The 13,828-nt window shown below is 43.9% G+C and overlaps 1 protein-coding gene across 4 annotated transcripts in view; it reads right to left on the bottom strand.

Annotated features, from left to right (window-relative positions):
* SLC1A2 (solute carrier family 1 member 2) overlaps window positions 1-13,828 on the bottom strand; it is a 146,504-nt gene that overhangs the window by 14,321 nt on the left and 118,355 nt on the right. For all 4 annotated transcript variants that reach the window (XM_059069946.2, XM_067038015.1, XM_067038016.1 and 1 more), the window contains 3 exons: window positions 13,186-13,419; window positions 7,511-7,705; window positions 3,392-3,526 (listed from right to left, as the gene is read on the bottom strand). In XM_059069946.2, coding sequence (XP_058925929.1) covers window positions 3,392-3,526; window positions 7,511-7,705; window positions 13,186-13,419 — 564 coding nt within the window. The remainder of the gene's footprint in view (window positions 1-3,391; window positions 3,527-7,510; window positions 7,706-13,185; window positions 13,420-13,828) is intronic.

The raw sequence follows: 13,828 nt of genomic DNA, 5'->3' as shown, positions 1-13,828 counted from the left end.
GAAGCCTAGCCTGGGTCTTAAAACTAGAAGGGCACTCAAGGCCATGGGGTCTAGACTGTGCTTTCAAGCTGGTAAGTTACTGTTCCCATTGTACACACGACGCAGCTGAATCCAGAGAGTAAGTAACTCGCCTGCAGTCCCACAGCGACTAGGTGCAGAGCTCAGACCCAGGGCTCCTGCCTCTGCCTTTCTTCCCTTGATCACGGGGCCTCTTTCCATCTGAGATCAGACCCCAGAACTAGAGGCGAGCCTTCAATCGCTCTTCCCTTTCCAGCTGCAGCCTGGGGTAGAGTTTTCTCAAATGCAATTTCATCAATAGAGTTAATCCAAATGTATCATCATTTTTTTGTTGTTCAGCCAACTCCCTTCTGCTAGCACGTTTCAGCCCTGGAGTTAAGATGCCCTGCTCTGGGTGCAGGTGTGAGCATGGGAACGCCCATTCACTAACATTCAGGTCAGGAGGAGACAGGGTCTTGAATGTTTCATGAGGTGACTCTCCTCCAACAGGCTTGGAAGCAGATGACTCTCAGGAAGACAGGACCCACAATGGCTGACCTGGGTGGGGGCTGGAGGACTTGAATTCTAAGAGCGGCTGAGACCTTGATCGTATCCCATTTGTCCCCACTTAACCTGTTTGTTTTGTTTTGTTTTAATCCTGGGAGAGGGGAAAAAAACAGGTCAGACAAAAAATTCTCTGATTAGTATGTAGAACCAGGGGTGACCCGAATCGGTCTGTTTTCCCCAACCTCTCCGACTCTGGACCTCTCTGCTCCTCCTCCCCACTGCTAGATCTGCTGGGTACCAACTAGGATGCCATGTGGGGTGGCGTGAAGGGCCCTGACCTGGCCGCACAAGTTCTCCTGTGCCTTTTGATGCCCAGTTTCCTCATCTGTTAAACACACCATAGTGATCTTTAAGGATTAACTTTAAACTGATGTAAAGAGCATGGTGGTACCCACCAAATACCTGCTCCTTTCCTTCATTCCTGATAACACAAGTACAATTTTTCCACTTAAACACATTTGCATTATAATGGGGGCAGCATCTATAATAATAACTGTTAAAGAGATGAATCTCTAATGGTGGATTTCAAGCCTCAGCAACAAGCCCAAGAAGAGAATAGGCAATGTAGTTGGAGCAGGCAAAGGACCCTCAATGACAATGAAAGTTCAAGGGGCAAAGAGGCAGAGGGCTCAGTAAGCCAAAGCCACAAGGAAAGCAGCTGGGACTTTAATAGCTTCCTCTGTCTTTCTTCATGTGTAGAAAGGCCCCTGGTTATCACGCAGCAGCTCTGTGGGTAACATTTAGCATGCATTTATTGAGCTCCTGCTGTGTGCTCTGTCCCCAAGCAGTTGCCACCGTCTTCATTTCCTCTTTGTCCTCCTCCTAACCAAATCCAACCCCACTCCTTTGTCTCCATCCAATTCCCTCCAAATCCTTCCACGATTCACCACCACCAAATCTCAGCTGCCTCCATGACTGCCCCGTCTGAATGGACCTCATGAGAAAGACTGCCCCTTGGGGCCAGCGTAGGGCACAGAGAACAACCAAGATAGCGCTGAGGACCCTGCCACCCCCGCCCGAGAGAGACAGGCAGGGACAGATAAGAGTCACTTCCTTTGCTCATCACCTTCCCACGAAAGGCATTTCCAGAGCATTTCTCTGGAGACGGAAGAACCAGTCAGGAAGATCCGTGCCCTTCCTCGCAGCCCTCCTGAGTTGAACAGATTCAGTCCACTTCTCATTTCTAACCTAAACTTCAACAGCAAGCAAGCTTTCTGGAAAGACCAGGCTTCCTTCCAGCCTTCCCAGATGTCCTTCCTCCCTTCAGTCACTTGCACGTTTCTCTCTTTGGAAGGGTGGTTGTAGAAGAGTGGAACTTGTTTTAGCATTGAGGAAACTCAAGTCCATAAACTGTGGCTTCTGGCTCTTAAAAATCTTTGTCAATAAATGTCAGAAAGATTGCCAATGGAATGTAGGGTAATAAAAAAAAAAAGTGTGAGCACTTTGGCCTTGGATCTCTGCACTTGTTACTCCGAGCCTCTGACTTTGAAGCCAATGGCATCCCGCAGCCCCTGTCACTTAGCTCCAGGGCTGGACCGGAAGTATCAGTGTACATCCCATAGAATATCAGAGCCCCGGTGAGCCCTTAGCAACAATTGATTCCAACCTACTTTGGGGGGACCATCTGGCTAGACTGACCCACCTTTGGGAATGGGCTGAGAGCCCCACACTAGGACAATGTCCTTCATTGGGAAAGGGAGCTGGGCTTTGTATACACTGTCAAGTTCAAGCATCTCTGCATGGCCTCAAGGCTGTCCATCTTGCCTCACTTTTTACCACTCCTTGCCTTACACGTTGTGTTCCAACAATACCAAACCACTCATAGGTCCCCATACGATTTGCTGCCTCAGTGCCTTTGTGTGGGCTGGCCTTGACCAGAATGTCCCATTTCCCCCCCCAGTTATGGATACCTGGGTAACTTCTACCTACCCGTTATGATCCAGCTCAGCTATCGCTGCCTTTAGAAGCTTGAATGTAGCCGTGATTATGAATTGGTGGCCTCCAAAGCCAAGCAGACATAGGGCCAAATCTCTATTCATTCTCCCTAAACCTCGGTTTTCTTATCTATAAAATGGCAGTTGTTAGAGGCGGCAGTGAAGGGCTCCATGTAGCAGCTGGCACATAGTAGGCCCTCAAATTCAGCAGCCATCTTCCTTGTTTTCTGATTTCTCCACTCTTCCCTTCCATCCTAGACTGGGATGTGTGTCTGTCTCTATCACTATTCTTCTATGTGTGTGCTCTTTTTAAACCTACTATATGGAAGTGTAATTTACATACAAGACAATGTACCCATTTTAAGCGTGTGGTATGGTGAGTTTCGACAAATGTGGACACCTGTGCCTACCTGAGTATATGGAACATTTCTACCCCTCCTAAAGCTTTCTCTGTGCCCTTCCCAGTCAATCCTCATGCCTCTACTTCTGGGCCCAGGCAACCATGATCTCTTTCTATTGCTAGAGATTATATTGTCTTTCCTAGAGCATCATACAAATGGAATCATACAGTATATATTCCTTTGTGCTTCGTTCACTCAGCATAATGCTTTGGGATCCTTTGCCTGCTTCGGTATGGGTGCCTTATAGCTTTGCTTTTAACTTTGTATTATAATTTACCTGCTTCCTCCGCTAGACTCTGAAGCCCTCAAAGATTCTTTTCCTTCTCTGGTTCCCAAATAAGCACTCAGCAAATGTTGGGAGGAAGAAAGGAGGAAGGAAACAGGGGAGTTCTCATGGGGATTGGTGAAGATCTTGGCTGCAGCCTTGCATCTTGTCCACCCCTGGGAGGCAGTGTTCACGTCCCCAGCAGAAGCACACACACAGACACTTACAGCAGCCAGTCCACGGCCACCAGCAGGCTGATGTCCTCGGTCGGCAAGCCCACAGCCGTCAGAATGAGGAGCATGGTGACGAGCCCAGCACTGGGGATACTGGCTGCACCAACGCTGGCCAGCGTGGCCGTGAGGCTGTGAGAACAGAAAAGGCCAGGTCAAGGGACGAGAAAGTGGTCTTGGCAAAACCATCCCTGGCAGGCAATTCTTGGCTCTAATTTCTCCCGGCAGTCATAAAATCCCCTTTTCCTCCCAATGAATAAAGAAATCTGGCGTACCAAGACCCAGGAAATAGGGTCTCTTTGGATTCTGCTTAACCTTGATGGAAACCTATAAATTCATGGATGAGAGTCTTACCCCCATCATGACATCCAATTCACTGAATATATCACAGGGCTCAAACAAGGTAAGCGTTGCTCTAAAAGCAGGCAAGGGAATATTAAAGAAGAAAAACAAGTCACCCTTAATCCTTCCACAGGAACACCACAGCATTCATTTCTGCTTACCCCTTTATGTCTCTGTGAGAACCAGAGACTTCTTAGTCTACGTGGCAAGAGTCTGAGAAGGTTGCCAATGTTAACATGAGAACTCAGAACAGCAAGTATCCAGACTTAACTGAGTGGACATCAGGAGAACAAATCAAAAGAATTCCGAATGACATTAAGGTTCAGATGCCTGGACGTTTCACCATGGGCTGGAAAATACATTATTTGGAAAGAGGGTGCCAAGAAATGACAATAAAATAACAGGAGGCTTTCCTTCTGAAGCATCTCGTCCCTTGCCTTCCAAGCAATGCCTAGGGCATACCCAGCACCATTTTGAAGTTGTCTCCGGAAGAGGGTTTAATCTAGGGTTCAAGGGCCCTGTCTAGACACCAGAGGGCCTCTGTGGTCCAGCAAAGGGCAGTGACTTTTTCTCCTCTTTTCTGGATGTTAATTACAAAAGCTATCATTTCTAAATGGAAGGAGGCTTATGAAAACATGGATTTCCAACTTGCTTTGCTGGCTGCTGAAAAGAAAAAAGGGGCTGCTTTCTTTGTGGTTATATGATTCCAGAATTTTTTGAGTAGGTCTTCGGGCTTGAAACTCAGAATCAGACTCCCCAACTGGTTTGCCAACTGGTGTGTCCAAGCACAGAAGCCTGGTCTTACAGTCAAGAGGAACCCAAATTTACCTACTCTTACATATGAGGAAAGAAAGGTCCTGGGAGGTTTTGTGTTTTGCACTGGTTTTTCCATATTGTCATCCTCCCCACACAGAATAGACACTTCCCCTAGGTGGGATCTAGAACACATCTTTGCTTTTCCCCTGCCCCATTAATGTGGAGTTGGTGTCAGGGTTTAAAGAACTCCATTTTTGCGGGAGATCCATCTAGGTCATAGGAGGTAGTAGTGTGTAGTGGTTACCAGTGAAGGTTCTAGAGTTGAATGACCTAGGTTCAAATTCCAACTCTGCCACTTAACCACATGACTTTGGGCAACTTACTTAACCTCTTTGTGCCTTGATTTTCTTATCTGTAGAAAAGAAGATAACAATGGTGTCTCACTTGTAGAGGCATCAGGAGCTCAGAAATAAAGCACTTAGAAGAGGCCAGCACATTGCAACCGGAGCTGCTTTGCAGTGAAGACATCCCTAGTCCCGAGAGTTGGCAGGTGGGAATTCTCAGTCATTTTCCCAAGATAGATAGAACACCAGGGAAGGGGAACTTCCCAAGTTCCAATGATCTTGGCCTCGGCAATTTTGTTTACAACATCAGTTGCTTCTGTTACATGAGTCACTCTTACACATCCCTGTGTACTGTGGCCACATTGTCTTGTTACCCCTTGGTTGTGTGAGACAAAATCCTATAAAGAAATCTTCCTGGTGGCTGGTTCTCTTTCTGTTCCTCCATCCCAATTATACTCTCACTCGACCACAGGTGGAGTGTCTGGGGCATTGTAAGTCCTGTAATAACTCCCTGGGCGGTGATCTCCCTCTGTCCTTTTATCCCGTCCTGCTTTTCCTGTCCTTCCCTGACTCATTTCACTATGGCTGGTTCTCAGATATTGTACAAGTTACCACACACACCCATTAATCACAGCAGAACGTCACAGTAACCCTGCAAGGTACATACGGTAGTACCACTGATTGGAAGGGTGGAGAAACTTAGGGTCACACAGCTTGAACATGGTCTGCTGGGATTTGAACACTTGTCTGCTTGATTCCAATACCACACTGGCTTTTGATGTCCCTTGATTCCTCCTCCCATTGAAAACACTATGACTTAACGAATTTGCTGAGAATTCCTGGCCACTGTTCTCCTGCCCTGCAGGGAAATGAAAAGATGAGGAATGTACTTGGAAGCACAGCAGTGAAGCTGGACTTGGCTATTTTTTTCTGACTCAATTGAAGACAGTGAACTACATACACTCCATGGAGAGGGGGCGGTCCCCCCAGAGACAGCCCTTGTGACATGTACAGATATGGCAGATTCAGCTGAACTTGCCAGGGGCAACAAGTATTAAATATATTTGGCCAACTTTATCCTTTGCCCAGTGAAAATCCTCAGTCGTATTATTGTTAAAATAAAGGATAAATTTAAATAATTCAAGCACAGTCTCAATCACCTGGTCACTCACTGGTACATCCTCCCACCTCTAAGTCCTCATCTAATGGTGTGAGCTTGATGGGAAGCATGGTTGCTTCATCAATGGGGAGAATTCAGGGCCATTAAGAAGCTCTATTTGTCTTTGAATTTTAAAGCAAGGGAGATTGGCAGTGTCACATGCAATCCGTTAGGACAGGACTTAGATGGCTTGATAATCTGACCCGAAGCATGTTTTCCACTGAGTAACATCACGGCACTCACTATGTCATGGTCACATTTTTCTGTCATATCCTAGGAGTACTGTATTTTATTAAGCATCAGTAATAGTAATAATACTAGTAGCTAACATTTATTGACAGGTGACTATGCTCTCAGCCACACTAGAATCTGTGATTATTGTACCCATTATACAGGAAACTGAGGCTCCCCTACAGTACTGCTATGGGCTGAGTTGTGTCCCCCGTGGATTCATTTGTTCAAGCCCTCACCTCCAATGTGATGGTGTTTGGAGATACGGCCTTGGGAAGTAATTAGGTCATGAAAGTAGAGCCCTCATGATGGGATTAGTGCCCTTATAAGCGGAGATGTAAGAGAGCTCGTTCTCTCTCTCCATGCACCAAGGTAGCGCCATGTGAGCAAACATCTAGAACGCAGTCATATGCAAGCCAGGAAGAGGACATTCACCAGGAGCTGAACCCGCCGGCACCTTAATCTTGGACTTCCCAGCCTCCAGAACTGTGAGAAATAAACATCTGCTGTTTGAGCCATAGTCTATGGTATTTTGTTACAGCAGCCCGAGCTGACTGAGACAAGTACATACCTCATAGGGTGGTTGTGAGGATTAGATAAATTAATATATGGAAGTAAGTGTGATCTTTAAGTTTGCAGAGAAGCGATGTGTTTTTAATGACGTCTTGGAAAAGTATTCTTTCTGAATTTTTTAAAATGATGAATACATATGGTAAAAATACCTTTAGTAAAAACAAAAATAAAATTTGCTGTTTATTTGTAATATAATGTTATGCTATATTGAGGAATCTCTTCCTCCCTGTATTTCATCATTTTTGCCATCACTCCTTGGAATGCTGAAGGGAACATATTTTAATAAAAGAAAAACTGGATCCAGAGTCAGTTGATGTTGGCCCCAGGAACAGCCCTGCTGGCTCATTACTGATGGTATTACAGCCTCAGACAAACTACCATGCCCCTTGAAGCCTGTGCTTCCTCATCTATTAAATAATCATAGAAATAACTGCCTTGCAACGTCACAGGATTGTTAAAAATCAAATAATATCAAATTTCTGAAGCAATTTCACATGGGCAATACAAACATAAGGCATTAGTATGAGCCTGATTCCTTCCTGAACCAGTCTTCCCTTTGAGCCTGCTGATAATTCCTCCTCTCCTTTACTTCCTTCACCATTCTTCTAACTGGAGAACAGCAGTTCAAGTGGCCTCTGTGAAATGGAGTTAGTATGGAAGGGGATAAGGTAAAAAGTTGTTTCAGCGCTTCACACCACCCATTTCACTCACCTTACAGTCACAATCTGGCCTCCATCGAGGATGACGCCATTCATCTGGGCTATAAAGATGGCGGCCACGGCTTCATAAAGGGCTGTACCGTCCATGTTAATGGTTGCTCCAACTGGTAGGACAAATCGGGTTACACGCTTATCAATCCCCAGATTTTCTTCCAGGCAACGGAAGGTGACGGGCAAAGTTCCGGCACTAAGGGACAAAGAGAGAGAGACAAGAGGGGTGTCCATTTTAGAGAAGCAGGACAAAGCACAACCTGAAATGCCGCCACAAAGCTTTTGTTCTTTTGTTCCAATCAATGTGACTTGAAAGACGCAGTGTCTGGAGCTAAATTAAAAACCATCGATTTGCCATATAGGCCATTACAGAGTATTGAGTAGAGTTCTGTACTCCAGTAAAAATTTAAAAAATAAAATCCAAATAAAATTTAATTCTACTAATAAAGAAAAATAAGCCCATTGATTTGGGGGCTCAAATACAATCTTATTAAGATGCTAATAGTCAGCAAAATATTTTTGTTGGTTCTAGCTATTTTTTTTTTTCTTTTTTTTTTTTTTTTTTTTGTGGTACGCGGGCCTCTCACTGTTGTGGCCTCTCCCGTTGCGGGGCACAGGCTCCGGACGCGCAGGCTCAGCGGCCACGGCTCACGGGCCCAGCCGCTTCGCGGCATGTGGGATCTTCCCGGACCGGGGCACGAACCCATATCCCCTGCATCGGCAGGCCGGATTCTCAACCACTGCGCCACCAGGGAAGCCCGGTTCTAGCTTTTGAGATCTACTCAGAGCTTCAAGTTCTCCTTTCCCTTTGGTCATTGTTTCCATCCTGGATGAAATATTGAAGCCCATGTGATTGCCCACATCAATTGGGCTGCCAAAAAAACAGTGTCAGAAAAGGATCAGCTATCAAAAGTAAGATGGAATGAGGAATTTTTGAATGACCCATAATTTCAGGCTAGAAACACTGTTTCCAACAAGATGACTACATGGGTTGTATCTAGCCCCTGGGAATTGCCCTGAGCCGGGCCTGCTAATGTTGAGAATGCTGGACAAATATGTTAATGACCATTCAGCAAGAATCCAAGCTTCTAGCGCTTCCCTGGTGGCGCAGTGGTTGAGAGTCCGCCTGCCAATGCAGGGGACGTGGGTTCGTGCCCCGGTCTGGGAAGATCCCACGTGCCGCAGAGCGGCTGGGCCCGTGAGCCATGGCCGCAGAGCCTGCACGTCCGGAGCCTGTGCTCCGCAACAGGAGAGGCCACAGCAGTGAGAGGCCCGCGTACCGCAAAAAAAAAGAATCCAAGCTTCTAGCAATTCACTGGGGACCCTCACAGACAGTCCAACTCCCTGATAAATGGTCATTGCCAATTCTACAGTCTCTCCAATGACATAGGGTAGAAAAGCCTGTGCTCTGGAGCTAATCAAAGACCCAACATGGCGTGACTTCACCCTCACTCCTCCCAGGCGTGGGATGGGAATTCACGACCATATGAATCAATCTCAAAGGCCAGAACTCCTGACATGTTCTGTGTCTTCTAAAACAGGAGACCTATAAGAGTAAGTGTTGCTGAAAGCCAGAATATTATTTCCATGTGGATAGAGGTGATGGGAGGGCAGGCAGATTTGCTTCAAAGTTTAAGTGCTATGGAAAGCAATGTAGAACATTCCAACGGCCATGGGAGTACCTTGTGGTCCATGCTCTTTTCTCTTATTCAAACATTAGCAAACCGTCCCCAGTGCAGACAGCACATTTTTCTCTCTTGCATTTACAGCCTTAGTCACAGCCCCTCCTTCTACTTGTCAGAATTAGGGCTCCAGCCAAGCTGGACGAAGACACCTGCAGAGGTGTCAGTTTCTCAGAGAGTGGGACAGGACTGTCAGCTTCAGGCATGCTAAGTAAAATGCAGATTCCAGGGCCTACGCAGAACTAAGGTCCCTGAAGCTCTAAAATTAGGGTCTCCTAGATCTGCATCTTATCAACCCACGGAACCACAAGCCCTATTAACAACCTTAGGGAAAACAGAGTCATCTTATGGGAACATTCTTTGTGATTTCAGGTCAGGGGTCTTTCTCACGCCTTCTCTTTGGTCTTAGGTGGGGAGAAGAAATGGATGTTTGGAGATCTCTCATTACCAAAACCTTATAAACCCAGGGAGAAAAGTTGGAGTCTGGCCTCATCTACATGTTGGGGTGCCATCGTACCTGGCTTGCTGCCCCAGCTGTTTCAATGAGAAGTTAGCGTCCCTTTATTCCTCTCTCACACACTCCCAACCCTTTCCTAAGACCCCTTTGAAGTTACCAGGACACCATGACTGGTCTGAAATGGCAGCGTGGCTATGGTTGGCAGCTGAATTCTCATCGGTATGAATCTAAGGCCACTGCTGGGAGGACTGGAATATATCCATTATTATTACCGCATTCATTTTCCCACAGTGTCATCAAAGGGTCTTTAGACAATTCAACAGATTGGAGAAAACAACTGGTAAGGCATGAAAATATTCTTAATGTCACTACTGGACAGGCTTTGTGTCTTAAAAACCCATATGTACCCCATCAGTCCAAACTGGGACTTGAGAATTTTAACTCTTTCCTGTGTTGACAGGCTGACATTCTGACATTGTCTTTTTGGTTCCCGCCTCAGTGACCATATGACAGTCTTCAAACGTTGCTAATAATAACTGTCTGGTACTTGAGGTTCTTCTGTTCTTTATCCAGATTAGTTTTAACAGCGCACTCGGAAGTCAGAGGGATGCAGAGAGACGTGTCGCAGGCCATCCTGCTCCATTCAGCCGCCCTGACACCAGCCTCTGTGCCGATTGAGAAAACGGGGTCAACCCTTCCCCTGCACATCCCCATTCAGTCCAACATCTGAGGAGGTGGAAAGTATATTTAGCGCTGGTCGTCCCAGGGCTTTTCCCCTTTGGTCATAATGGCAAATAAACCCTGAGTTAATTCTTAGTACGTGACTCCTGCTACAGTGACTTTTTTAAAAAAAGAAATTCCTCATCTAGGCAAAAGCCACATTTTAACCAAAGATTAAAACCATATTTTTTTTTCAGATGAAACACAGGGCAAGGGGGAGATATGAGTCTAATGTTTGTGGTCTCGGTCAGATAACCCAAGAATTTGTCTTTGATTTAAATATGACTTTGGGTTTTCCCTATGCTTTTAAGATTTACCTTTGTCTTATAAAGGGACTAGGATAATTGTCTAGTCATTCAAAAGAAAAGATAATGATAATATTTTGAAATAGTGTAGATATCAAAACCATAAAGGTATTGGAAGAAAATATAAAGTTATATTTTATAATCTTTGGCGGAAAAGATATTCCTAAGCAAAATCAAAGTTCTAAATACCAAAGGAAAACACTAACGACTTTGACTACATACAAATTAAAACCTGCTAGTGGCAAAAAGCGCTGTAAGTTTTTAAGACAAATGTCAAGTGAAGGGGGACACTATTTACAACATATGACACACGAGTTGATATTTCTATACATGTAGAGAGCTGAAAACCAATCAAGAAAGGATAAACACCCCAACAGGAAATTAGGCTCACAAACAATTCACAGGGCAGAGGAGGGGAGGGAAGGATGGTCTAAAAGAACATAAAAAAGATGTTTCCCCTCGCTAGTAATCAAAATAATGCAAATTCAGTGAGATCACTTTTCACCAATAGGATTTGAAAGTATTAAAGTGACAGATAATGTTCAGTGTGGATGAGTAGGTGGGTAAAGTCACGCTCGTATACCCAGTTAGTGGGTACATAAACGAATGTACTTTTCTAAATAGTAATCTGGTGATGTTTCAAAACCATCAGGGTGCTTACCACTGGATTCAGAAATTCCACTGCTAGAAATTTATCCTGAGGGGATCACTAGACATCCTAGAATACACTAGAAATGTATTTACATGCCTAAATACACTAGAAATGTATTTACAAGGATGCTTGTCACAGCCCTGTTTAATAGACAAGGTTTAAATGTACATTTGGGGTGGGGGATGTATTGTAGTACCTACAGTATATTATTATTAAGTTTCAAGATAGTAGTAATAGATACGTAGTAATAGATATAGTAAGAGCTATATTAATAGATATAACATAACTTTTATGATATGTTGACCAGTGAAAATAGCAGTGTACAATATCTATACATAACAAGAACTGGAAATGTACATAACTGTAAAGATGAACAAAAAGGTTACTACCAGTTATCAGTGGTGTCGCCCATTTTTTTTCCTCCAAAATTTTATACACTGTCTGAACTTTTTCATAATGACCACCAAATACCATGCTCATAACCAGAAAACAAAAATAAAACTAAACATGATTGTTTTTATTTTTGAAAAAAAAGTTAACTTGTTCACCAAAAAGAGAAAATCTTTATGGATAGAGATACTTAGCGATAAGAAATGTATAGGACCAAGAAGGAAAAAGGAAACTTTGAAGTGTTTCCCTTCATCTTGGGAAACTCAATGCAGAATCTAGATCTGCCAAATTGTATAGATTTTAGCTTTTTCTGAAACCTCACGTTCTACTAGTACAGAATTCTCACTGATTTGCAAGATGGAAATATAATTTGGCTTTCCCGGGTTGTCACCACTCTTGGCCTGTTAGGTCACTTAAGAAAAACCTGACTGACTGCTCAGTAGTTTTGAAAAAAAAAAAAAAAAAAAAAGCAGCCTCCCTGTGTCACAGAGAGGCTGCCTCCCTGGCAGTGACTGGTCAGGGGTTCTGTAACAAGGACCTGCCAAACTGTGACTCCAGAGATAACACTGAGCTATGGGTTGCAGAGTTTACTTGCCTCCCTGCCACCTGCTTTATGGCCTCAGTCTTTGTTTTGTGACCCAAGGATACACGTGCAGAAATAAAAGCAACTATTGCAGGCTGAAAGAATAAAACTCTTTTAGTGTTTGAAATTCTACATTGCTGGCTGTTTCTTATGTATCTGTTTTTGTTGGGTTGTTGGTTTTATTTTTGCTAAATTCAGTCCAAGATGATATCAAAAAAAAAAAAAAAAAGACGTTTTCTTGCTTGCATATCTCTGGAGTCCTCACTGGCTTCTGGGATACGCTGGGACAAGGTAATGAAAAAGAACTGACTCTAGGTCAATGTTAAGTCAAATCAATGCCAACCTGACTTTCCTCAAAATCAATGGGGCACGGTAGTCCATTACAGGTTCAAAGACTTGTCTGATTTCCAGTTTGTTTGAAAAATCTCACCTAACCTACCGTTTACCCTGCAAAACCTTGTTCTCCTACTTTTGAAAAATTATTCCAATACAGTGATATAATAGCCTTTCTCAAATCACAGGTGAGAGAATTTCTAAAATAAAATAACATCCTGTTACACCCTTTTGGAAAACATTTAAAACTGAACTAATGCTATATGTGGCAAATTATGCCTAGAGATGAATAGCATGTATTCACCTGGGAAACAATATGAGAACATAGTTCCAAGACAGCTACATACCAGCAAAAAGTTCATCAGAAAGCTTAAAAGTTCCTCCTAAAAGGAGCGAAGAATCTAAAGTGTTCCACTTTTTCAAAAATATTTTTAAAATATGTGAGAAGTGTTCTCACTGAACGCTGTGATGGGAAGGTTTTGAAAAAGAGGAAGTGACAAAGAACTAAAAGGAACGAGCAGAGAGAAACAACATTGATTTCTTGTGTTCTCTACCTGGAAGCGGTACCCAGGGCAGTGATCCAAGCTTGGAAAATTCCAGCAAAAAAGGAGAAAGGGTTTTTCCTGGTCACTAGAAAGTAAATCAAGGGGAGAAAGATGCCCCCATGGATGATGAGGCCGACAATGACCGTGACCATGTACATCCCCAGTTGTCTAGCAACCACTTCTAAGTCCTTGATCGCAATGATCTTCCCACAAATTAGGCAGGCGATACCCAGGGGAGAGTACCTGAAAAACATAAAAGACAAAAAAAAAAGCATTGAAGAGCTGGTGATGGGCTTCAGAATTTACATCAGGGCCCTCCTTCGTACCACACCCTGAGGAAAACCCTTTGAATTCCTGGAGAGTGTTGCCAAAAGAGGACCATGAGATTCAATAGATGCTATATTTTGCTTCCGACTAACTGCATTATCTGAAATATTTCCTATGGACCTGGTGGCCCCTGCTTTGATGAAAAATTCCCAAGGCAAACTTCGTTGCTCAGGTAATTTTTTAGGGCTAAAGGAGACACGCTTTACCACCTCTTAAGTAAGCACCAAGATAAAAGTTGAGAGACACCTAGGTTACATCTTTGAGAATCTTATTTGATTTCTCTGTTCCAGATCTCCTTCCTTGAAAATGGAGAATAAATTTAGAG

The sequence above is a fragment of the Kogia breviceps genome, chromosome 7 (assembly GCF_026419965.1).
Source record: "Kogia breviceps isolate mKogBre1 chromosome 7, mKogBre1 haplotype 1, whole genome shotgun sequence".
Classification (NCBI taxonomy): domain Eukaryota; kingdom Metazoa; phylum Chordata; class Mammalia; order Artiodactyla; family Physeteridae; genus Kogia; species Kogia breviceps.
This window is presented reverse-complemented; position numbering and strand designations above follow the sequence as displayed.